This window comes from Pelophylax lessonae, assembly GCF_965119305.1.
Source record: "Pelophylax lessonae genome assembly, chromosome: 5".
NCBI lineage: Eukaryota > Metazoa > Chordata > Amphibia > Anura > Ranidae > Pelophylax > Pelophylax lessonae.
In genome coordinates, this window is record NC_138772.1 from 278500975 (window position 1) to 278527359 (window position 26385).

A 26385-nucleotide genomic window follows, 5' to 3' on the forward strand; every position below is an offset into this window, starting at 1 on the left:
CAACTTCCCTAAACTGCGCTCTTTGCTAGACAAAATAAAATGGGATAACACCCTAGGAACAAAGAACACGAAGGAAAATGGGTGTGCTGCAAGAACATGCTAAATAAAGGGATTGGCCAGTGCATTCCAAAGAGGAATACGTTTAAAAGAGCTAAAATAAATCCTGGGTTGCTAAACTCCAACATAAAAATGCATATTAAACCTAAAGAAAAGGCCTTCAAAAATACAAGGCTGAGGGGTCATTGGCAGCGTTCCAACATTACAAAGAGTGCAATAATAAAATGTAAGTGCACAATCAAGGCGGCTAAAATAGAACACGAATGGCACATAGCGGAAGAGTAAAAAAAAAACAAGAAATTCTTTAAGTATATAAATAGTAAGAAAGTGAGGCCAGAACATATTGGCCCCATAAAAAGACGACAAAGGGTATCTGGCTACAAAGGACAGAGAAGGCGAAGGTGCTAAATAAATTCTTCTCCTCAGTCTTCGCAAAAGAATTGGGGGGGGCTACATTAACTCAGCTTATAATGTTAAAATTAATAACGGACTCAGAACTAGACTTGAAAAACCTAACAAATAAGTCACTGGGACCAGATGGCTTACACCCGAGGGTCCTTAAAGGACTCAGCAAGGTGATAGCCAGACCATTGTTGCTAATTTTTATGGATAGTCTACTGATGGGAATGGTACCAGCTGATTGGAAAAAAGCCAACGTGGCACTTGTATTTAAAAAAAGGCCAAGATATACCCGGGGGAATTATAGGCCGATTAGCCTAACATCAGTAATCTGCAATATATTGGAGGGGATAATAAGGGACTATATACAAGACTAGTAATAAAAAAGGTATCATTGGTAGTAATCAGCACAGATTCAATAAGAATGGTTCTTGCAAGACCAATCTATTACCCTATTTAGAAGTAAGCTGCCATCTAGATAAAGGAAGGCCTGTGATGTGGTGTATTTGGACTTTTCAAAGGCATTTGATAGAGTTCCCCACAAACGCTTACTGTACAAACTAAGGTACGTAGGTATGGACTATAGGGTGAGTACCTGGATTGAAAACTAGCTCTAGGGGCATGTCCAGAGGGTGGTGATAAATGAGGAGTACTTGGACTGGTCAGGTGTGGAAAGTGGGGTCCCCCAAGGATCTGTCTTGGGACCAATCCTGTTTACCTTATTCATAAACGACCTTGAGGATGGGATAACCAGCACAATCTTGGCATTTGCGGATGATACTAAGCTAAGCAAGCCAATATCTTTTATACAGGACGTGGTGACCTTACAAGCAGACATGAACAAAATAACGGGGTGGGCAACTACATGGCATATGAGGTTTAAATGTGGAAAAATGTAAGGTAATGCCCTAGGGTCCCAGAAACACGAACGCAAGTTACTCGCTAGGGGATAACCTCTGGGTGACTTGCCAGACAAAGTTCACTTATATCCTCCATAGGAGGTCCCGAAGGGCTCCGATTCCTTGTCAGTCGACCCTGAGGGACGAAACAACTTCTGGGTCGAGAAGGAGGGCCCACGTTTACGAAGAGGTTCCTTGACCTTGGTAGCCTGCGGAAGAAAGGTACTCTTCCCCCTGTGAGACCTTTAATGAGGTCATCCACAGTAGCACCAAAACAGGCGATCTCCTCGAAAGGAAAGATCAGTCAAGGGCTTTTTAGAAGTCTTGTCCGCAGACCAGCATTTGAGCCAAAAGACACACCGAAGGACAACTGCCGAAATAGAAAGCCGAGCCACTAGGGGAGACGCATCCAAAGAGGCATCACAGATAAACTGCAGCCCCTGGACCAGCTAGTCCACCAGCTCAAAAAAGTCAGGGGGGAGTTTCTCTCCAGGTCACAGCGTAAAAGTTAAGCCCACTCGGTCAGAGTCTGCGACACCAGGGCAATAGTGAAAATTGGCCTCAGAGTCATACCAGCCAGGTTGTACAAATTGCAGGCCACAGCCTCCGCCTTCCTTTTTTTTAATGGTCTTTTTTATTGAATTATATAACACATAACAAACAGTGTGAACATTAGGAGTAGAAAAAGGTAGTAAAGTACAGAGTACAATGATAACATATTCCAACGTGTATACAAGTAATGGTAGCAAGCCTAATGCATGATACATACAACAGCATAGTAAAAAAAAAAAAGCACGTCAAGATTATGGGCTCCAAAGTTGAGCTGGGATGTGGGCGTACATAGTGTCAACTAAGGGGACGTAGACCACATGTAAGAAGGCAGAAGTTCTGAGTCACAGGAGGAGACCACTGCCTCCCGACACCCCAAACAAGAACATAACGTGTGAGGGGAGGCAAGGGTATCCTATGAGGTGGTCATGGAAATGGGTTTCTTTTTACACTATGACAAAAAAGTATATGTTCAGTTTAGGTACAACCAGTGTTGCCAAGAGTGGTGAAAATTATTATAGGATATTGAGTTGAATGCCAAGGATTTCTCCATCTGGTAGTTGGAGTTAACAATTGCTTTGACCTCAGAGAGATTGGGGGCTTCCACAGTCTTCCATTTGCGAAGAATGAGTAACCTGGAGGCAAGAAGGATGTGAGTGACCACCTGTCTGTATTCAGTCGGGTAGTTGTCTATACCCAAGTTATATTATAGCTAGTTCTTTCCTGGGTGGGGATAGCATACCTGTATAGGGGGAAATGCATTGGAAAACACGATTCCAGAAGCTGGTGAGCGAGGGACAGTCCGAAAGTACATGGCCTAACGTACCCACTTGTCCACAGTCTCGTCAACAGGTTGCTGGGTGGGATGGGAAGATTTTAGCTAGCCTGTAGGGCATATAGTACCAGCGATTCATTATTTATAGCATCATCTCCTAGTGAGTTGTGCAGTCAGAGTACTGGTATGTAGAGCGAGAGGCAATGGACCATTGGGCAGGGGTGAAGGTTCGGTGTAGATCAGTTTCCCATCTGAGCATGGATGTGAAGTTTGGGGAGTCGTGCGTGGCAAAGAGAGAGTTGTAGAATATAGAGATCCCCTTGACCGTTGTCTTCTCGGAGTGATGGAATTGCCAGGCTTTAAGGGGTACGCGGGGTTGTTTGATGGGGTGTTTCCCAAGAAAAGATATTACTTGCAGGACCGTGAAGGAGAGTAGGGAAGGTATTTTAAAGGTTCGTAGCATCTCATCTATGCAGCGGAGGCCACCATCCAGGTAGAACTGCGACAGCTCCGTGACGCCAAAGGGGGCGAGTGCAGAGATCCTTAAAGAGTTAATTTTGGATTCGAGTAGTTTTAGTGGTAGCAAAGCCACCGGGACCGAGCACTGAACCACCAGCTTCTCCCCCGCGACCCCAAGCATCCTCCAGGCATGCAAGGAGGCTTGTACAGTAGGAGGGAGTAAAGAAGTATCCCAGGGGAGCCAGAGGTCACCCAGGAGGAGCAGAGGGGGGTCCTTAGTGGGTATAAGAGATCGTTCTATGGAGGACCATAGGGGAATGTCGGCACAGGGAAACCAACCTTTAAATTGTTCCAGACGAGTGGCCCAGTAATACTTGCGTAGGTTCAGCAGCTTCGCACCTCCTATGTGTATGGGCAGTGCCAAGGTGGAGGTAGCCACCCTGGCCCTCTTACCCTGCCAGATAAATTTGCACATGTCTCCCGATAGGGCATTCAGGCATGTGGCTGGGAAGGAGATAGAGAGGGCCCTAAATAAATACAAAATTTTGGGTAGTATAGTCATCCTATATGCGGCCATTCTACCTCCCCAGGATAACTCCACCTTTGCCATGGTCGTCATTTCCTTAATGGTTTTATTGCTGAGGGGTTCTATGTTGGTAGGTAAGAGTTTAGAGACGGTAGGGGTTAAGTTGACTCCAAGATACAGGATCTTATCTGTAGTCCAAGGGTACGGACATGTGTATTCTAACGAGCTAGCCTGGGTAGGATGGACAGCAAGATTTAAAAACGGAATTTTTGTAAAATCTTACCTGTAAAATTCCTTTCTCTGAGTCCTCCGACAGTCGCCGCCTCTTCATATTCGTCACATATGGGGTATTAGACTTTGCTCCGAAGGAGTAGCTAGGCAACAGAATATGTTAACATTAAAGCTTTTAACATATCCCACCCTCAAGGGGTGGTCCCCTCAGTCAATACCCTCCTACTTCCTGCAACCATATCTCAGTTTCAGTGGAATAGCAGTAGAGTATACAACCAAACCCCAAAAGAGGGGCGGGGGCGGCGACTGTCGGAGGACTCAGAGAAAGGAATTTTACAGGTAAGATTTTATAAAAATTCCGTTTTCTCTTACATCCTCCGACAGTCGCCGCCTCTTCATATTCGTCACATATGGGGACGTCCCAAAGCAGTGCAAACATGAGGGGTGGGAAACACATCCACGCCGAAAGGCAACGCAGTCTCCGCATCAAAGAAAGGAACCTTACCAAAGGAAGGAAACCAGCTGGGCTACAGGAAAAAATAATTGCTCAACAGGAGCAACAACCCAGGAAAAGACAAATAACCAGGGGATAAAAAACTTATCCCAACAGCCAGAGGTCCCCAACAAGGGACCCTAGGGAATCGCCGCACTAAGAACCTTGCGGCCAAAGGAAGCATCCGCCGATGCCTGAACATCTACTTTGTAGAATTTTGTGAAAGTGTCCACGGTCGACCAAGTCGCCGCCTTACACACCTGGGCTACAGAAGCCCCATGACGACAGGCCCAAGACGTACTCAGAGATCTAGTAGAGTGCGCCTTCACAGGCACAGGGGGAACCTTCCCCTGCAAGGCATAGGCCTGTTCAATGGTCTGCCTGATCCATTTGGCGATGGTAGAGGCCGACGCCGCCATGCCCTTCCGAGGACCCTCTGGAAGAACAAACAAGGAGTCCGTCTTTCGAAAAGACTCAGTCGATTTAAGGTAAACCCTTATCGCCCGAACAACATCCAAAGAATGTAATCTCACCTCCTTTGGATGTTTAGGCTTCGCGCACAGCGAAGGCAAGACAATATCCTCATTAAGATGGAATTCCGAAACTCGCTTCGGAAGAAAAGAAGGATTAGGTCGCAAGACCACCTTATCCAAATGAACAACCAGATACGGAGACTTGCAGGACAAAGCCGCCAGCTCCGACACTCTGCGAGCCGAAGTGATCGCAACCAAAAAGGCGACCTTTTTGGACAACATAGACAACGAGATCTCCCTGATCTGTTCAAAAGGAGCACGTTGTAACACAGATAGAACGAGATTCAAGTCCCAAGGGGGCAGAGGATCCCTCCTAGGAGGAACCAGATGCCGCACTCCCTGAACAAAGGTGCCAACCAAGGAGTTGGAAGCCACGGGACGTTGAAACAGAACGGCCAGCGCAGACACCTGACCCTTTATCGTAGCCAGCGCCAAACGCTGATCGACACCCGTTTGAAGGAAGGACAGCACTCGGGAAACCGAGTACGTGCGGGGTGAAAACCCCCCGGACTCACACCAGGCAAAATAGGCCTTCCAAGTACGGTAATAAACCTTCCCCGAGGAAGACTTCCTCGCGTTGATCAAAGTATGAACGACCTCTGGGGAGAGACCCTTCTCCTTCAGGACCTTGGTCTCAACAGCCAGGCCGTCAAAGCCAGCGACTGTAAAGCAGGATGGTATATCGGTCCTTGAGACAGAAGATCGTCTCGAAGAGGCAGACGCCACGGGGCGTCGACCGCCAGATTCACGAGGTCTGCGTACCAGGACCGGCGAGGCCAGTCCGGTGCCACAAGAATCACCGTGCTGCGTTCCGAGTGTAACCTGCGAAGGAACCTGGACAGCAACTGAATCGGTGGAAACGCGTACATCAGCTTGTACTGATGCCACGGGGCCACTAACGTGTCCGACGCGTCTGCCCGAGGGTCGCGCGTCCTTGCCACGAACCTTCTCACCTTGTTGTTGAGACGAGACGCGAACAGGTCCACATTTGGAAGACCCAACTTCGCGCACAACAACTGGAAGACAGCCGGGTGGAGAGACCATTCCCCCTGATCCAGGGTCTGGCGACTCAGATAGTCCGCCTGCCAGTTCTCCACCCCCGGAATGTGAACCGCCGTTATCGCCGGGACATGAGTCTCGGCCCAAGACAGAATGTCGGCCACTTCTCGAGCCGCTCGGGCACTCCTGGTGCCCCCTTGGTGGTTGATGTAGGCCACCGCCGTGGCATTGTCCGTCTGCACCCGAACCGGGCAGCCCTGCAGCCGGTCCGTCCAGCGATGAAGACAGAGATTTATCGCACGCAATTCCAGAATGTTGATCGGAAGGGAAGACTCCCCCTCCGACCAAGTTCCCTGGGCGGACAGAACACCCAGAACACCACCCCAGCCCGACAGGCTGGCATCCGTGGTGATCACCGTCCACGAGATAGAACGAAACGACTTGCCCCCGGACACCATCGGGGACTGGAGCCACCACAGAAGGTCTCTTCTGGTGCGATGACTCAACGAGATTTGAAGATCCAGAGATTGAGGTCGCCCATCCCACATGGACAGGATCTCCGCTTGGAGACCCCGCGTGTGAAACTGGGCGAAGGGAATCGCCTCGAAGGCCGAGACCATCAATCCCAGACATCTCATGCACGTCCGCAGAGACGAGTGCGGAACGTCCCTGAGGGACCTGACTTCCTCCTGAAGAGTTCTGAGTTTGTCTTCCGGCAGGAAGACCTTCGTCTGCACCGAGTCCAGAATCATTCCCAGGTAGGGAAGACGAACCGACGGACTCAGCGTCGACTTTGGAAAATTTATCGTCCAACCAAACTCCTGCAGAGTTTGCATCGTGACAGACAGGTCCTTCTCCAGACCCTGGCTGGTCGCAGACCGAACCAGAATGTCGTCCAGATACCCCAGGACAGAAATGCCCTGGGCCCTCAATAATGCCAGAACCGGTGCAAGCACCTTGGTGAAGACCCGCGGAGCCGAGGCGAGACCAAAGGGCAACGCCACGAACTGGTAGTGATCCTCCGCAATGGCAAATCGAAGGTACCTCTGTTGACCCTCGAAAATGGGGATGTGAAGATACGCATCCTTCAAATCGATGGAGGCCATGAATTCCCCCGGAACCAGGGCAGCCACCACCGACCGCAGGGATTCCATGCGGAACTTGCGAACCCGCACAGAGCGGTTCAGAGCCTTCAAGTCCAGAATTGGACGAACCTTGCCCTCCTTTCTGGGCACGGTGAACAGATTGGAATAAAACCCCCGAAATCTGTCCCGATGAGGCACCGGAACTACCACTCCCTGAGCCCTCAGGTCCCGCACCGCCAGGTGCAGGTCCCGTAAACGCTCTGGAGACAGTTGAAGATTTGAGGGAAAAAATCTGCTCTCCGGCCGAGAGAGAAACTCGATCTTGTAACCAGATCGAACGATTTCCTGAACCCATCTGTCCCGCACGTGGGCCAACCAGGGCTGAAGAAAACCGAGCAAGCGTCCCCCCACCCCAAAACTGGGTGAGGGCGCCCCTTCAGGCCGCACTGTTATGGGCTGCGGATCCGGATTGACCGGACTTCTGTTTTCCAGACCAGGGCTTTTTCTGAGAGCCTTGACCTTTGAACGGTTTGCCCTTGTAGTGCGACCGAAAGGCACGAAAGGACCCCTGAGGGGGCCGAAAATTAGCATGCTTCTTCCCAGAAGACCCCTTAGCCTTGGGGAAATGGGGCAAGAAAGTGTTCTTACCTCCGGTGATCCCCTTAATCAACACATCCAAGGACTCCCCAAAAAGGCGAGACCCATCATAAGGCAGATTGGCTAAGGTCTTACGTGAAGACTGGTCCACCGACCAACATTTCAACCAAACCAGGCGGCGAGACAACACCGCCACGCTGTGCACACGTGCAGCCAACGGGACTAGGTCCAAGTCCGCATCACACAGATACATGACACCCTGGTGGATTTGATCCACCATATCCAGGGTCGCCGGCGAGGCCGAATCGGCCACTAGGACGCGCCTAAGCATCTGCGTCCAACTTGCGACCGCCTGGGCCGCCATGAGAGAGGCAAACAGAGCCTTAAGCATAGAACCCGTAACAGAATAAGTATGACGGGCAAGAGACTCCAATCTCCTATCCGTGGCATCACGGAACACAGGGGAATCCTCTGCAGGAATCGCAGTGGATTTGTTTAAAACCGCAATTGCGTGATCCACTGGGGGTGGTACACACCACCTTTCATCAGTGGAAGGCGAGAAAGGATAACGCAGCTTGAACCTACTTGGTACAGCAAAAGGTTTGCGCAGATTGCGCCATTGTTCCTTAACAGCGCGCTGAAAATCATCATTGCAGGGAAAAACCTGCGGCGTCCTGCATTTTCTCTGCGTCCCATAAGCCGCCAAGGCAGCGGGGGGACACACTTCATCCTGCAAACGCAGCGTTTGTTTTATGGAAGCAATCAATTCATCCATGATTGCAAGCTCTTCAGGCGAGCCAGGGGGAGAATTATCAACCCCTTCAACTTCAGCCTCCACCTCGGACCCCACTAGATCCAGGGAGGAGCGGGACCCCGATAAGGAGGCCCCCGCCATAACAGCCCCATCCCCTTCACCCTCAGAATCAGAGGAAAGAGAAACTCTGGGTCTTTTAGTAGATTGAGCAGCCACCAGCATCTGCACCTGAGCAGCAAGGCCAGCCACAATAGTGGCTAAATCCCCCCCTGGGGGGGAAACAGCGGTCCCCTGGCTTTCCACCAAGGCGGTAGGAAATTTGCCCTCCTGAGAATCCATTGCCCCTATTACAAATGCCGGATAAGAAAGGGTTAACTGCCCCTTTAACAAGCGCGGCGAGCGCAGCCCACCGCACCACACACAAGCACAATGAGACCCCCACAGGGACAATAAAACTGACACAGGCAATGGATAGGAAGGATATAACCTGAGGAGACCCTCGCCGCTGCTGCTGCCTCGATCGGTGTTCCTGGAGAAGAGGAAGTGATGCTGCCAGGGCGCTCTATGAAAGCCTATGGGAGGCTACAAGAAAATGGCCGCCATGCATGTAGAACATGCGGCCGGAGCGAGCGTAGGCAAAATGGCGCCGTTTGGCGCCGAAACCGCCGCTCCACAGTACAGTAATGCACACATGTCATTATAAAAAAACATGTCAGATCGCCGCAGCGATCGCTGTATAGTGCCCAAACATGCCCAAAAACATGCCCCACAGCACACAGCTTCTCACACTGAAAAGGCTGACACACACAGTGTCACACAGCTCCCCCCCCCTTGCAGCCCACAGCATGCAGCCAAGTGATAGGGAGACAAACAGTGTGAACAGAGGCAGGTTACACAGTCCCAGACTGACACCCCCCCAGACAGACAGGTCCCCACATAGATACACTTACCTCACATTGGCGTGGGGGACCCGCACAGGCGAACAAGCCGCTGAACATGAGGCAGGGAGAGTCGCATACAAGACGCACAGAATGGGGGTTAAGAAACCGCACAGCGTCCAGTGAGGTAGCCACCTCACCAATCATCCCTGCACCGAACAGGGATGGGTCGTTCACTGTGCCAGGAGCGTTACCTGGCTGAACGCTCGATGGCAGGCTGGGAAGCCACTGACCCACGACCTGCGACCAGGGGGATCAGCCCGAGACCCAGCCCGCATGATCCTCTTCATCCGAAGAACTAACGCTGACAAAAAGAACAGCTAAGTAAAGGTAGAGAGAAAACTCAAACAAAAAATCAAAAAAGAAGAAAGAGTCTGGGGCACAAAGCCCCAGCACAGAGAGAGCCAGCCACTCCTGACAAGCTAGACATTGAAACTGAGATATGGTTGCAGGAAGTAGGAGGGTATTGACTGAGGGGACCACCCCTTGAGGGTGGGATATGTTAAAAGCTTTAATGTTAACATATTCTGTTGCCTAGCTACTCCTTCGGAGCAAAGTCTAATACCCCATATGTGACGAATATGAAGAGGCGGCGACTGTCGGAGGACGTAAGAGAAATTAATGATTTTGAGGCATTAATTTTGTAGTAGGAGACCGCGCCGAACTCCATCAAAATTTTGTGAGCCACCGGAAGTGATTTGGAAGGGTTGGTGAGTAGGATAACAATATCGTCGGCAAATAGGTTTATCTTGTGTATTTCGTCGCCAAAGAGAAAACCGTCAACGTCGGGGTGTGAGCGGATCGCTTCCGCTAGGGCTTCAATAATTAAATGAAAAACCATGGGCGAGAGAGGGCATCCCTGGCGAGTGCCGTTCGTGATCTGAAAAGGCGAGGATACCGTGCCCGAAGTGAGTGGACTTACCGTAGGGGAGAGACAAGATAGCTTTTGAAATCTCAGAGGGCGTGTAGGGGGCGTTCAGAATTTGCAGGTGTTCCTACGAAAGTCCGGGTAAGTATAGTTTGGTCAAAAAATTGTTGTGGGGTCCTGATTTAAGTTGTAGAGGGAACTGTAATATCTCGTGAATTAATTTGTGATATCTCTGGGATGGGTGAGTTTGGATCCTAATTGGGGGTGTAGTAGATGGGCGATTCTAGATTTGGCGTGTTTGGCCTTGATTATATTTGCCAGATGTTTACCAGCCCTATTGGCATGTGCATAGTAAGTTAATTTGAGTGGTTTAAGGTGGCTGTCATATTGCTCCATGAGGAGATTTTAGAGAGGTCCGCAAGTGGGCTAGGTCTGAGGCGAGGGAGGGAGTGGGGGTAGTTTTGTGGGAGATCTCAAGGTCGCGAATCTCAGAGAGGAGGGCCCATGAGTTTGAGGTGGTACTGTCTTTTAGCCCTCGCTCTCTGCTGTATACAGACCCCCGCATGTAGGCCTTGTGAGCCACCTAGAGGGTGTCGAGTTGAAAAAAAGTCTGCCAGGCATGCTCACGCATGATTATCTGTAAGGGGGTCCTGGTATTACAATGCCAGACCGAAGTGCGCTCTCTAGGTGCACCCACCTCCAGGACCATCTCCACAGCCGCATGGTCAGACCATGTGATGCTTCTTATGGACATGGAGGAGGTCCTGCCCAACAAATACAGATCCGTAAAGAACATGTCGACACGTGAATAGGATTGATGTCTGGAGGAGAAGAAAGTATAGTCTCTTTCTGAGTCATGCTGACACCTCCAGACATTAAAAAGTTGTTCCCTATGCAATTGTTCCTTCTAGACCTGGCCTCCAGGTCTGCAATCTTATCCTTAAGCCATGAGATATCATCAAAGTGGCTGTTGTGAGCATCAACCAGGGCATTGAAGGATAGGGTACACCACTGCATCCACTCTCTCGCCCAATTGCTGCACGTCCTGCTTCATTTGCTGCAGACACTGCATCATATCTGAATGGATGGAAGACCGCAGGGGCAACAACATGTTTTTTAAAACTGTGTCTGACATGGGTCGGCCTCCGGTGAGAAAGGCAGTCATGGGGTCTGGAGAGTTCAGAAATGGGTCTGGAGGAGAGTCTGCTCCATGGCTGTGCAGTGGTCAGTGTCAGGAGGGGACTCCCTGCGGGGTCTGTTTTTTGCTGGGCTCCTGGCAGAGGAGAGGCATTTTGTTGGAGACCAGCGATGCAGAGTGTGAAGGATGCCCTTCTATGTCTGTTCGCATGTTACCTCTCCCTGCTTAAAAGACTATATTGAGGATTTGTTTATATGTTTGTGACAAACTCCCCTCTTTTGAGTTGCCACGAGTACCTGGAGAGGACTACTTGTCAGCCTCTTACAATGTGACTATGGTCCTATGTTGAAACACTTGTTCTTCTCCTGCTGTTGAATCTGTACGTATGTGATCTGAGCGCCATTCAGTAATAATGTGCGCTCAGATCTAAGCTCTCTGGGCAGGGGCGTAACTAGAACCTTCAGGGCCCCGGTGCAAGAAACCATGAAGGGCCCCCCGGAGCCCTGATCAGGGCCTTTCCCTTCAAGCCTGGGGCTCTTCCCACTGATCCTTGGGCCCTTTACTCTTGTTGCAGGACCCTTTATTAAGGTCCAGCAGCGGGACCCTTTCACAAGTTCTGCAGTGGGCCCCCTTCCTGCCATCTTGGGGCCTCCCCACGGTGGTGGAATTCCAGGGCCCGGTCGCAAGTGTGACCTTTGCGATCCTGGAAGTTCACCCACTGGTGTCAGTAGTTTTTATTTTTTGGTATTTTATTTGTATTTTTTTTATCATTTTATTTTGTTTTTTTACAATGTCACCGACTATGACTCTGTCCATTCAGAAAAGGAAGGAGCTGGTAAATTACACATTTACCGACCCCTTCCTGGTTCTCTATTGTGACACATCCCCTGCAGCAGCCGGCAGGAGAGTGAAGGGAGCACAGTTTTAGCACAGTTGGGGGGGGACCAGGGGAGTGCACAGGGGCCCAGAGACAGCAGAACACAAGTGAACTGGATAGGAGGAGTGGCGGGGGCACCATACAGAGGAACCAATCTCCTCCATTTTCCCCCATGCAGCTACAGGAGGAAAAGGGAGGACAGTGATTTCTCTACATGCTTCTCCCACCGCCCCTCCTATCCAGGTGTACAGGGGAGCCGCACAGGCCCCCTGGAGCATGGGGCCCGGTTGCAATTGCAACCCCTGCAGTTACGCCCCTGTCTCTGGGGATATGTTGAATATACCCGTTTTATGCCATAGCCGCATAGTTATATAGTTTCATGTATTTTGCTGTCTTTTGCCACCATGTGGCTAGAGCCTTTGTCCTTGGGAGATGAGTGGATCACTTCTCAATTGTCTCCAGGACAAAAGACTGCGTAGAACTGGTGTTGGGCAGACAAGCCATGTGTACAGCCAGGCCAAAGAGACTTTTTTACTAACTTTTGGACCACTGGTCTGATTCGTGCCATTTTTGAATATGTTGTCCCCCTGAATGGGTTGATTGTGAATATGTATTTGTATAAAGATTGGATGTATAGTTTTAAAGTTACAGCATGTGGGTAAAAATGCATTTTTCCCTGCCTGTGATAATTATTTTAACCATTGTGTACCATAATTACCTCCCAGACAGAGGGGGGGGGATTTTATGTGGATTGTAACCTGTGTGTTATTGGTTAATGTGTATTTGTTGTGGGTGTCTCCCTTGCATGGGAGCAGGGGATAAAATAAATTGTAGTTTTGAATGCCTGTTGTTGCTTCCAGTAAAGTCGTGTTCCAGCTTTGGCTCATGTGTGGAATTATTCAGCGATACCAGCGTTTTCTTATTTGGCGAATTGTTCTTCAACTATTGGGGATTAAGGAATTACAAGGCGGTGAGATACAGTGATACCGTCACACAGAGGAGAAAGAAACCATCCAGCTTTCTGAGCTGCGGGGGTTCCTTCTGACGCCTAGGCATCGGCGGCATGTCGGGGAAGGTCGCCAGTATGTTGTCGGGCGGCTGAGGTTGCCAATCGTAGCTGGTGTCCTGGGTGGCTGAGCGGACGCCACGCCCCCAGCCTACGCCTTCCTGTCAGCCGGGTTCTTAAAGGAATCACGGTTGCCTTGTTTAATCTGGAAAACTGGAGGGTCCACCACTGCAGGAACAGTCCACTTCTTAAAAAAGGGACTCCTCATAGGGGTATCACTAAGCAACATTAGGGACCCCAAGGGAGCACTTTGGTCATCCCCACTCTTCATTATATATTCTGTCAAAATCGGAGGGGAAAGAGAACTCCTTTGTCGCTCTGGATGACTTAAAGTGCCAAAAGGAGCCTGTGTCTCTGTTGCAGCTGCAGCTGCGTCCTCCAACTTTAAGTCTTAAGCACAGGTGACAATCAGTGCGTCCATCAGTGCCTTTTCGAGCATGGTTGCAGAAGCAGAAGAATCATCCTCACTATTGGGGCTGCAGACCCAGCAGGGTGGCCAACGTCTGTGGCGGCCGAATCAGATTCAGGATCTGAGGAGACAGATGAGGCAGGGGGTGCTTTATGCCAGCCCATCGCTCAAAAGCCACCTCCACCCAGGACACAAGGGACACCAGGACCACCGTCAGTGCATCAATCAATGGATGGGTGGGACCCGGTGGGTCCCACAGCCCCAGAGAGGGGATAAGGGGGGAGATATACTCCAAAGACTCAACAGGGGGTCCCACAAAAATGTGTAAAACACTGCTAAGGGACAACCCCCACCGCTCTGGCAGCACCACCCGGTTGCCAGTCCCAGAGCACCAATCAATCCTCAGCAGAGAGCGAGAGGACCCCACCAGACTCCCCACCCACAGAAACCAGGCACCGCAGCCACCAGGAGAATCTGCACTGCACGAGTGGGGATCAGGAAAGGATCCAGGAGTCAGCACCAAGGGATGAGGAGGGGCTCCCACCGCCAAAATCGTAGCCCAGAAGGCTCCACTGTCATGGCCGCTGCTATTTTTAATGGCAAACCACTGCAAAATTGCCACTGGACTACACAAACATGGTCGACGTGCATTGAAGCACACAGGTTACAAGAAAATGGCGGTACCACAAGGCTTCCAGTGACCCTGTAGGGATCCCTAGGCCTCAAGGACAGGCCCAGGCAGGACAGGAGCCCCTGGCAGGGCCCCCCCCCAGGCACAACCCCCGCACAGCAGATTGTCCTGTTGCCGGTGGCGCACCCCCCAGCCCCAATCGCCAGCATAGCTCCCTGCCCCTACCCCAGGAGGTGGACCAGATCACCCACACAGCCACAGCATATGTGGAGGGGGGGCAGGTGAAAGGGGGGTGCCCGACAGGAAGGAGGAGAACCCGGGGGTCTGACCATTCCAAGGAGGGGGCCCACTTCCACCCTAAAAGCCCCCAGGGGGAGAGGGGGAGACAGCTTCTCACCACACCAGGAACCAGGTGGGCACTGCTCCAGACAGAACCTCTCGCCATCGAAATGGGGGTCTTCGGCCAGGAGAAACGCTGCGACTTGGGCCGAGACCCAGAGGTATGCAACCCCACGAGGCGTTTAACTCGCAGGCAAGCCCCTGTCCGATGGCGCTATGTCGCGGCCGACCCAGCGCAGAGCAGAGGTCTGCGTGAGCTCGCTTGCCAGACTGGGGTGACCACTGGATCTAGATTATGCAGCCCGTCACCCAGTCCAGCAGTCGATCGCAGATCTCACAGGAAAAAACCAGGAGAAAAATTTTTATCTGAAAAGAAAAAATTGCCAGGACCAGAGATCCCAGCAAGGAACTAGGTCCCTACTCCTGACTAGTGTGAAAAAAAAAAACTGAGTAACTATAGCAGAGAGAGGGAGTTTACCCCTGGGACTGCCCATAGGCATAGCCAGACTTTTTCAGCCTAGTGTCAAACTCCTGTAGGGGGCAGTATAACCCAATGGTTAAGATGATCAGGAGCTGTGTTCTTCAATGAACAAAAGAGAAATGGGATTTTTGTACTTACCATAAAATCCATTTCTCTGAGTTCATTGATTGACACAGAGCTACATAACTACTGGGTTATATTGCCTCCTCCAAGAGTAGGACAAGGCATAACAAAAAACATCGGGCTACGCCCATGGGCCATCCTAACCTTGGTATATAACCCCTCTCTGTTCTAGGTAATCAATTACGTAGCAAACAGTATTAAAAATATTAGCACTCCAGAGGGGAGGGTGCTGTGTCAGTCGATTTACTCAGAGAAATGGATTTTATGGTAAGAACAAAAATTAAATTTTTACTTTCGTTCATCAACGGACACAATGCTCCATAAATCATAACTACTGGGATTTCCAAAAGCCGTGACAAATGGAAAATGAGGGGGTGGGGAAAATAACCCAAGTCTAAACATAGGTGCCCTTAACCAGGACACAGGAGCCCCGTCTGAAAAAAAAAAGTTTAAAGAAAAGAGGGAACAGCCCCCCTCTTAAACAGCAGCCTGCAAAACTTTGCAGCCAAAAGAAGCATCCGCAGATGCCAAAGTATCTACCTTATAGAATTTTCTGAAAAGGGAATGCACCGACAACCAAGTGGCCGCCTTGCAAACTTGCGATATTGATGCCTGATGACAGGAGGCCCAAGAAGCACTCAGCGCTTGAGTAGAATGCGCCATGACAGGGAAAGGTGGAACCTGACCTTTAATGGAATAGGCCTGGGTCACTGTCTGCCTGATCCATCTGGAGATGGTAACCGAAGAAGCGGCCAGCCCCTTTTCTTGGTCCATCCGTAGCCACAAAAAGCGAATATGACCTCCGAAAGGACTCAGTAGCTGCCGGATACGCCGGAATCGCACGTACCACATCCAATATATGCAAAGAAAATTCCTTGGGTTGAGCTGGCTTGGGACACAAGGAAGCTGACAACGTCCTCATTCAAATGTTAGTCAGAGACAACTTTGGAATGATGGACCTGAACAAAGAACCACTTTATCCCTATGGACCACCAAATAGGGACTGTGACAGGATAATGACGCCAATTCCAATACCCTGCAGGTGGAGGTAAAAGCCACGAAGAATGTCACCTTCTGAGATAATGTAGACAAGGGAATCTCCTGAATATTCTCAAATGAAGGTTTCTGGACAACCGAAAACACTAAATTTAAATCCCATGGCGGCAAAAGAGACCGTACAGGTGGAGCCACATGTCGAACCCCTGAATGAAGGTACGAACTAAAGAATGCATGGCTAGGGGTCGCTGAAAGGCAGACACCTGGCCCTTGATGGTACTTCAGGCCAACTTCTGAACAAACGCCCTGTTGAAGAAAGGTTAAGATCCGAGCCACAGAAAAGGATTGAGCATGAGCGCCAATCGACTCACACCAAGAAATGTACGCTTTCCACGTACGATTGTATATCTTCCTGGAAGACGACTTCCTCGCCTTCACCATAGTAGGGATCACTGATCCAGACAAACCTCTATACCTCAGTACCTGGCTTTCAATAGCTAAGCCATTAAAACCAGGATGGTAGATTAGCCCTTGGGACAATTGACATTTACGGCAAACAGGATGATTGGAAGATCCTCGCAGGAACTATGGAAGAAGCCTGAGCCAAGGAGGACACTGGCCTTACCGTGGCCCTTGGACGCCTGAGGTGTCTGCCAGAGGAACCCGTGATCCCGCCACAAATCCTTGTATCCTCCTATGGAGCCGAACCTGAATCATCCTCACTATCGGATGTATCTGGGGGTGTGATACTAAGTCCCCTTGGACGGGCCGCGACCACGGCGGCATCAGGCTCAGAATCAGATGAGACAGACTAAGCAGAGGAAGGCAGGGGGATACTTTCTCCTGGTAGTAAAACAAAATTTCCTGCACTCGAGTGCTGTCTGATGGAGTAAAAAGAGATGCACTACAAACTCAGGTGTTGAAAGAGCCATCGGTCTTGCTGCCCCCTTCAGGATCAAGGGTATCCAGAACCAACTGGTCGAAAAGACAAAAAAGAAAAAGAGGGGCGCACCGACCTAGTGCATTACCATAAAACCATTTATTTAAAATATTAAAAAGTGTACAAAGTACTCACAAGACTGGTGTGATACAACACACATCAACATAGCATATGCAATCTCCAAGGTAGCGAATGGACATGCACATGGTCGCATGGGGCTGCTGTGGCTAGACTGACGCGTTTCAGGGGCGAACCCCCTTCCTCAGAGCCAGAAAGAGTGCTGCTGGATCACATGCCGAACGGCCGAAGACTAAATGGGAGCTGGCCACACCCCTTCCTGCTCCGCCCCAAACCCAAAGGCGGTACAAAGGGGATGTAGGGAAGGGGGGGAAGAGAAAAGGGAGGTGGAGGGGAAAGGGGAAGGGGAAATGGGACTCATAGAATAGGAAGGACGGGAAGAAGGGGAGGGAGGGAGGTGTGGGGGTACTGGGACAGGGAAGGAACATGGACGAGGGGGGGCAGGGACAAGTGTCCTTCCTATTCTATGAGTCCCATTTCCCCCTTCCCCTTTCCCCTCCCCCTCCCTCCATCCCCTTTGTCCCGCCTTTGGGTTTGGGGCGGAGCAGGAAGGGGTGTGGCCAGCTCCCATTTAGTCTTCGGCCGTCCGGCATGTGATCCAGCAGCACTCTTTCTGGCTCTGAGGAAGGGGGTTCGCCCCTGAAACGCATCAGCCTAGCCACAGCAGCCCCATGCGACCATCTGCATGTCCATTCGCTACATTTGGGACCTTGGCTACCTTGGAGATTGCATATGCTATGTTGATGCGTGTTGTATCACACCAGTCTTGTGAGTACTTTGTACACTTTTTAATATTTTAAATAAATGGTTTTATGGTAATGCACTAGGTCGGTGCGCCCCTCTTTTTCTTTTTTGTCTTTTCTACCAGATACTTTCTCCTGGGCCTGTGCCCACGCGCCACTTCCATCTAGGACACTAAGGACCTTGCAGTACAAAAATAATCTTTTGGAACCACTAAAGAGAGAGAGAGAGAGAGAGAGATAACAGGCACCCCCAAGGACTCACCCTACCAGAGGAGCGCCGATAATTCAGACCCAGCATCACCATGGATGCCATTCCTGTTCATATGTCCCAGGCATCGGAAGAGGAAACTGAAGAGGAAGAGGAGGAGGAGCTTTTGCATCCCCACCAGGCTTCAGAAATCTCCAGCGTCTCCCAGGCTAATGGAAAATGGCCCCCGTGACATCGGGCTACACAAACATGGCTGACAACCCAGAGACGAGCCAAACTAGGGGAAAATGGCCACCATCAGCTATAAACGCTAATACATGCTGCCAGGATCTTCCCTGCGCCCTCTGCAATGCTGCACCCTCTGCAAGGGGACCCCCTCCCCGAAGGTAGGACACACGTTAGGGGAGACTCTGCTGCGCACTCTGCACTGGAACCCCCCCTGCACTATACCCACACTGCAAACAGTAGGGAATGCACCTAGGGGTCTCCTACACTGGGACCCCTCCATACTACCAGGTCAGGACACACACTATCCAAGGAACCTTACAGAGTGGGGATAGTGGGGGAGACCCCAGGGGTCTCCACTGCATTCTCTGCCCTGGGACCCCCACCAGACTCCAGGTCCAGACAGAGGAGAAAGGGAGTGGGGGAAGCCCAGCTCACGGAGGGATTAAAGGGTGAGCGGAGGGAACCTGCAGGCAGGCCCGACCGCCCCGGGAGGAGGGAACCTGCAGGCAGGCCCGACCGCCCCGCGAGGAGGGAACCTGCAGGCAGGCCCGACCGTCCGGCGAGGAGGGAACCTGCAGGCAGGCCCGACCGTCCCGCGAGGAGGGAACCTGCAGGCAGGCCCGACCGTCCCGCGAGGAGGGAACCTGCAGGCAGGCCCGACCGTCCCGCGAGGAGGGAACCTGCAGGCAGGCCCGACCGTCCCGCGAGGAGGGAACCTGCAGGCAGGTCCGACCGTCCCGCGAGGAGGGAACCTGCAGGCAGGTCCGACCGTCCCGCGAGGAGGGAACCTGCAGGCAGATCCGACCGTCCCGCGAGGAGGGAACCTGCAGGCAGATCCGACCATCCCGCGAGGAGGGAACCTGCAGGCAGGTCCGACCGTCCCGCGAGGAGGGAACCTGCAGGCAGGTCCGACCGTCCCGCGAGGAGGGAACCTGCAGGCAGGTCCGACCGTCCCGCGAGGAGGGAACCTGCAGGCAGGTCTGACCGTCCCGCGAGGAGGGAACCTGCAGGCAGGTCCGACCGTCCCGCGAAGGAGGGAACCTGCAGGCAGGTCCGACCGTCCCGCGAAGGAGGGAACCTGCAGGCAGGTCCAACCGTCCCGGGAGGAGGGACCCTGCAGGCAGGTCCAACTGTCCCAGGAGGTTACCCGCATCCACCCCAACAAAAAACGCCAAAAGGGGAGAGGGGGAACTTTACTTACCCTTCCATGGTGCGGGTAACACTCCAGACAGAATCCTCGCCACCGAAGTAGGGGAGCTGTCGGCCAAGGAACCACTGCCACTTAGACCCAAGCCCAGTCGTATGTGACCCTAACAGACGTTTAACTCACGGGCCAGCCTCTGTCTGTGAGGCTATGTCGCGGCCAAACTAGCGCGTAGCTGCGGTCTTCATGTGGTCCTTACTCCTGACTAGACAGATTAAAACTGATTACCTAGAGCAGAGAAGGGGGTTATTTACCAAGCTGAGGACGGCCCATGGGCATAGCCAGGTGTTATTTGTTCTGCCTAGTCCTATTCCTTGAGGAGGCAATAAAACCCAGTAGTTCTGATTTATGGAGCGCTGTATCCGTCGATAAAGGAAAGAGAAATAAATGTTGGCTAAAAATGCTCATAACAGGTTAAAACCTCTGTAGCCAAATGCCCCGGTACCTGTCCTGATGTTAAAAGCTGGCATTTAGTAAGTAATTATGTGGTTCACCATAGCGAAAGTACCCTTTCACATCTAAACATTACCAGTAGCTTTGTATAAATGTTTGTATAATCCGGATTATCTTTCTTACCTCGTTTCCCTTCAAACACATCATTAATCTCCCGAACTAAAATGGACATGTCACTTAGCTGGGACTCCCAAGCTTCACAAAACACATCCAAGTTTTCTTTAGCAATCTTACTAGTCGGATGAAGTGCTAGCGTCTCTGCTGCCGACACAATCTGAAACACACAACATGAAAAGCTAAATACAGAAGATTTTTTTTCTAAACTCAAACACAGATTCTGACAGAATTAATGGGAGTTCTACAGTGCCCACTTGTGAGTTATAATAGGAGCCTGTGCCCCATTGTGGGTGACAGGCTATGCTTTTAATGCACTATACACTTGCAGCTTGCAACAAATCAGTTCTAACTAGGTAGCAGAAAAAAAAATAACCACCAGCACTAGGAGTAAATTGGTTTACTGTACATCATTTTGAACTAGTTTATGCAGGTAAAAGATTAAACAGTTTTGACCCTTAAAGCCATGACAGATGTACAGTAAATAGGTATGAAAATGCTCTAAACATCAACTTTAACCCTTTTACTGCCAGGTCCATATGGCATACGGACCTACAACACTGCTTGTAGTTGGCCAGGTCCGCTGTACGAACCTAATTTCTCCCCCCCGCTATAAGCTCATGGTCACTTCAATGATCATGAACTTATAACAGAATTGTTCAGCAGACTCCAACAGATAGGATTACAATCCGCTGATCAGACATATTAAACTAAAATTTGACTCCAACACCCCCCCCCACCCCTTCTCTGTCCCCATTCTCTCAACCTCCCACCGCTCCGTCACCTAAAACTAATCCCCCAGGTGCTGCTGGGGCTTTGGGGGGGGGGGGGAAATCACAAAATGCCCCCCCCCCCGACCGGCTTTTGCACTCCCTCATCCATCCATCCCCCCAGTGGCATCCCTCTTTTTCCCTCCTGAGGGAGATATGGGGGTCTGTTTAGACCTCTGATATCTCACAAAAGACCACCGCCCTCACCCCACCAAAAAATAAAAAACTAAAAAAGAATTGTAAAACAAAATTAAAAAAACAAAACAAAAAAAAAACACATGGAGCGCACTGTCAAGCAGATCCACCTGCTCAGTGAGGGACTCTGCTGATTCCTGCTGAGCAAGCGGATGACAGGTCCACGTCTGCGCCACTGATTCAGAGCAGACACGGATACAGCCCACTGTTGTCTATGGGGCAGTCGGATGGAAACGTGTATTTCCATCCAATCTGCTAGGTGGATGGGGAATGGGATCCCCCATCTGCCTGTTTTTAAGTGAACCCGATCAGATCGGAACAGATGCAGGTGGGTGTAAATGGACCCATGTCCATTTACATCAGCCTCTCAGTAGAAAACAATGGGTGGTCTGAATCGGTCCGCTTGTGTGAAAGGGGCCTAAGGCCTTGTTCACACAGCGTACCTTTACAGGGATGCACAGGTAGTCCCATTGATGTCACTTGGGATGTAGCAACTGCACGAACAAAGCCGCATGTAGGTTCACATGCATTTCCCTGAGCTCACACTGTCTGCGTTCGGGGTCTGCACCCACACGGATGTCAGATTTGGAACAGCAGCTATGCCTGTGCAGACATTGCCTCTCAATTGACATAAATGGGACTGCCTTCACCAGGGATGCATGGAACACCTGTGCATCCCTGTGCCGGTAAACATTGCCCTCCATGGGCGTACACTTTAGTACGATGCTTAAGTAGTAATTTAGCAGGAATTTTGCAAGTTATTTTGTGTTTATGTGCACGATTAATGATTTTAGAGTATTATTTGAGAAAATAGCGATGATGAACATCTGCGCAATTGTTGCGGGGCCCAAAAAATCTGTAGCATTTTTTTATTCTACAGGTCATGTGCTTTCAGAAAATGTCTGGTTTGAGGGCCAGTTCACACTGGTGCGATGCCAGACATCGCATGTGATTCGCACCGCATTGCTGTATGGCTGAATTTGCATCGCATTAGGACCCAACTCGTGCAGGACCCTTTTTTTGTCAGCACCAGAATCGGATCGCATGGGTGTTCACACAATTCGATTCTTGTCCGAAATCACAGTTCACACTGCGATCTGCAAACTGATCTTGGGGTGTCATTAACTTTGTACTGACAACAGCAGCAGTTCGCATAGGGCAGTGTGAACTGCCATCAATGCAGGTGCAATGCGGGAACCCACACTGGATTTGCAGGGTTTCCCACATCGCACCAGTGTGAACCGAGCCTGAGGGGACTTTTCAAATTCTGAAAGCTGTACGTGAAAAATGGTAACCTCTGGATTTTTAGAGTAAATTGTTTTCTTTTACAGTTTCGCGTACATTGTTTTCACCATTTTACAAAAAGGTGCAATTTATAAAATTTACAAATATTTGTTCAAATATTTGTTATTAACTCAATACAGTTTTAACTTTTATATTTAGTAGGAATTTAGTACATTTTGCCAAGTATGAATCCACTATAAATGATTTTAGTGTATATTTAGTGAAAATATTGGTTTGATAAACATTTGCGCGAATATCGCGGTACCTTAAAAATCAGTAGAACCTTCTTTTTATTCTACTGACCACGTGCTTTCAGAAAATATATGGTTTGGGGGGGGGGGGGGGGGAGTTTAACAAACACTGAAAGTTGTAAGTGAAAATGGAAAACCTCCAGATTTTTAGAGAAATGTTTGCGTATGTCCGATTTTCACTATTTCACAAAAAGGCGCAAATATTTGTTATTAACTCAATATAGGTTTAGCTTTAATATTTAGAAAGAACTTAGCAGGGATTTTGTAAAATTTGCTTTGTTTGTATCTGCTAACAATGATTTGAGTGCATTTTTAGCGAAAATATTGTCTTTGCAAACATTTGCGCAAACATCGCAGGGCCTTAAAAATCAGTAACACCTTCTGTTTTCTCTACTGGCCCTTTGCTTTCAGAAAATGTATAGTTTTGGGGGGTGGGGGGGGGGGTGGTTTAAAACTCGGAAAGCTGAAAGTGAAAAACGAAAACATCGAGATTTTTTAGATACATTTGGTTTAGAGCAGGTTCACACTGGGGCGACCTGGTTGCCTGACAAGTCGCCTGCCATAGATTAGCACAGGACCCGTTCTAATAGGAGCGACACAAGCCGCTACGACTTCGAAAAAGGGTCCTGTACTACTTTGGGGAGACCTGGAGCGACCTGCATTGACTTCAATGATATGAAGTCCGTGCATGCCGCTCCGCGGTCGCGGTGCGAGCTGCACACCGCGACTTCACAGGTCGCCCCGGCAAGTCGGGTCGCGCCTATGTGAACCGGCTCTTACAGTTTTGTGTACATTCAGTTTTCACCATTTGGCAAAAAGGAGCAATTAAAAAATTACAAATATTTTTTATTAACTCAATACAGGTTAAGCTTTTTTTTTTTTTTTTTTTTTGTAGGAATGTAGCAGGAATTTTGTAAAGTTTGCTGTGTTTTTACCTGCTATAAATTTTAGTGTATTTTTAGCAGAAATATTGATTTGTTAAACTTTTGCGCAAATATCGTGGATCCTTAAAAATCAATAGCACCTTCCTTTTATTCTACTGGTCATAAAATATTAGGTTTGGGGGGTCTTAAACTCTGAAAGCTGTAAGGGAACATTGAAAACCTCAGATTTTCAGAGAAATATGTTATTTTACATTTTTGCGTACGTTATACTTTCGCCATTTTGCAAAAAAAGGCGTGATTTAAAAAGTACAAATATTTAATAACTCAATACAGGTTAAGCTTTCATATTTAGTAGGAATTTTGTGGAATTTGCTGTGTTTATATCTGTTAAAAATTAATTTAGAGAATTTTTAGCAAATATATAGCTTTGATAAACATTTGCGCAAATATCGCAAGGCGTTTAAATCAGTAGCACGTTTTTTTTTATTCTAGTTAGTGTGCTTTCAGAAAATATATGGTTAGATAGGTCTTAAAATCTGAAAGCTGTAAGACAGGGGTCTTCAAACTATGGCCCTCCAGTTGTTCAGGAACTACAATACCGATCATGCCTAGTCATGTCTGTGAATGTTAAAGTTTTACAATGCCTCATGGGATGTGTAGTTCCATAACAGCTGGAGGGCAGTAGTTTGAGGGTCCCTGCTGTAAGAGAACAATGAAAACCTCTGGATTTGAGAAATTTGGATATTTCCATTTTTGTGCGTGTCTGATTTTCACCATTTCGCAAAAAGGCGCAATGTAAAATTTACAAATAGTGCTCATTTTATATTTAGCAGGAATTTTATCAAATGTGCTATGTTTTTATCTGCTAATAATGATTTTAGTGTATTTTTAGCAAAAATAAAGTAGTGTCAGAAGATTTAAAACTCCACAGAGGGGTGGGTGCTGTGTTCGTTAATGAACATAAGCGAAATAGATTGTACAGTAAGTCAAAAATCCCATTTTCTCTTTCGTTCATTGACGGATACAGCTCCTGATTTTCATAACCATTAGGAGATCCCAAAGCAGTGTTAATATGAGGGGTGGGAACAGCAAAAAATTCCCAAGGCTAAACTGTAGCCAACCAGGCCACAGGAGGTCAACCAAAACAACTGGAGCCCACCTGAAAAAAACAATACACCCTCAAAGAGGATCAAGTCCTCTAAACAGCAGCCTGCAAAACCTTGCGACCAAAAGAAGCATCCGCAGATGCCAACACATCCACATCTAGAACTTGTGAAAATGTGCACCAAAGACCAGGTGGCCCCCTTGCAAACCTGCATCACTGACTCCTGATGACGGAAGGCTCAGGAGGCACTAAGCGCCTGAGTAGAGTGCACCCTGACAGGAAAAGGAGGAACCTGACCCTTGATGGAATAGGCCTGAATCACGGTCTGTCTGATCCATCTGGAAATGGTCGCAGAGGAAGCGGAAAAAAACCCTTTCTGTGGCCCGGTTGCCAGTCACAGAGCACCAATCGAGAGGGAGAGGACCCCACCAGACTCCCCACCCCACAGAAACCAGACCCCGCAGCCACCAGGAAAATCTGCACTGCACGAACGGCAATCAGGAAATGAAAGGATCCAGGAGTCAGCACCAGGGGATAAGGAGGTGCTCCCACCGCCGAAATCACGGCCCAGAGGGCTTCACTGTCATGGCCACTGCTATTTTCAATGGCAAACCACCACAAAATGGGCGCAGGACTACACAAACATGGCCGCTGTGCATTGATGCACACAGACTTTAAGAAAATGGATGCCCCAAAAGGCTCCCAGGGACCCAGGAGGAATCCCTAGGCCTCAAGGACAGGCCCACTTCCACTCCAACACCCTCCAGGGGGAGGGGGGACAGCTACTCACCATACCAGGAACCAGGCGGGCACCGCTCCAGACAGAATCCCTCGCCATCGAAATGGGGGGCTGTCGGGCAGGAGGAACAATGTGACTTGGGCTGAGACCCGAGTATGCAACCTCTCAAGGCGAGTAACTCACAGGCCAGCTTTCCATCCGGTGGGGGTTATGTCGCGGCCGATCTAGCGTGGAGCTGAGTCAGACTGGGGTGACCACTGTATCTAGATCAGTGGTTCTCCACTCCGGTCCTCAGGACCCACTAACAGGCCAGATTTGCAAGATAATTGAAATACATCACACAGGTCATATAATTTGCTGCTCAGTGATTGCAGTACTCTAGTCTGCATCTTCCCAAGGTAATACTTAAAAACTGGCCTGTTCGTGGGACTTGAGTTGAGAACCACTGATCTATATTATCCAGTCCGTCACTCAGTCCAGCAGTTGATTGTAGATCTCACAGGAAAAAAAAAAAATAGGAGAAACATTTTTAGCTGAAAAGAAAAAAATGCCAGGACCAGAGATCCCAGCATAGAACTAGGTCCTTACTCCTGACTGGGCTGAAAAAATTATATAATCTGGATTTTTGACTGCAACATCCTTTTCTCTTAGGTTCATTGACGGCCGACGCAGTCCTCTGATGCTTATCAGTAGGGTAATACAGAAGTAGGACACTAGGCAGAAAATTTCTGGCTATGCCTATGGGCAGTCCCTGGCGTATACCCTCTCTCTCCCTGCATAGGATGTCAGTTTTGGATCAAAGCAGTGTCAGAGAAAAGCATACCAACCCACTCAAAAATAAAATAGAGGGGCGGGTACTGCCCGTCAATGAACCCAACCTTTCTCGCTTTTAGCAGAGTGGGAATCACTGAAGCAGACAATCCCCTGTCTTTCAGCACCTGGCTTTCAACAGCCAAGCCGTCAAAGC

At 49.5% G+C, this 26385-nt stretch overlaps 1 protein-coding gene across 1 annotated transcript in view; it reads right to left on the minus strand.

Annotated features, from left to right (window-relative positions):
- The window catches only part of CTNNAL1 (catenin alpha like 1), a 474086-nt gene that overhangs the window by 113081 nt on the left and 334620 nt on the right, over nt 1-26385 (minus strand). Inside the window, exon 11 of the mRNA XM_082259226.1 lies at nt 20200-20350. Coding sequence (XP_082115352.1) covers nt 20200-20350 — 151 coding nt within the window. The remainder of the gene's footprint in view (nt 1-20199; nt 20351-26385) is intronic.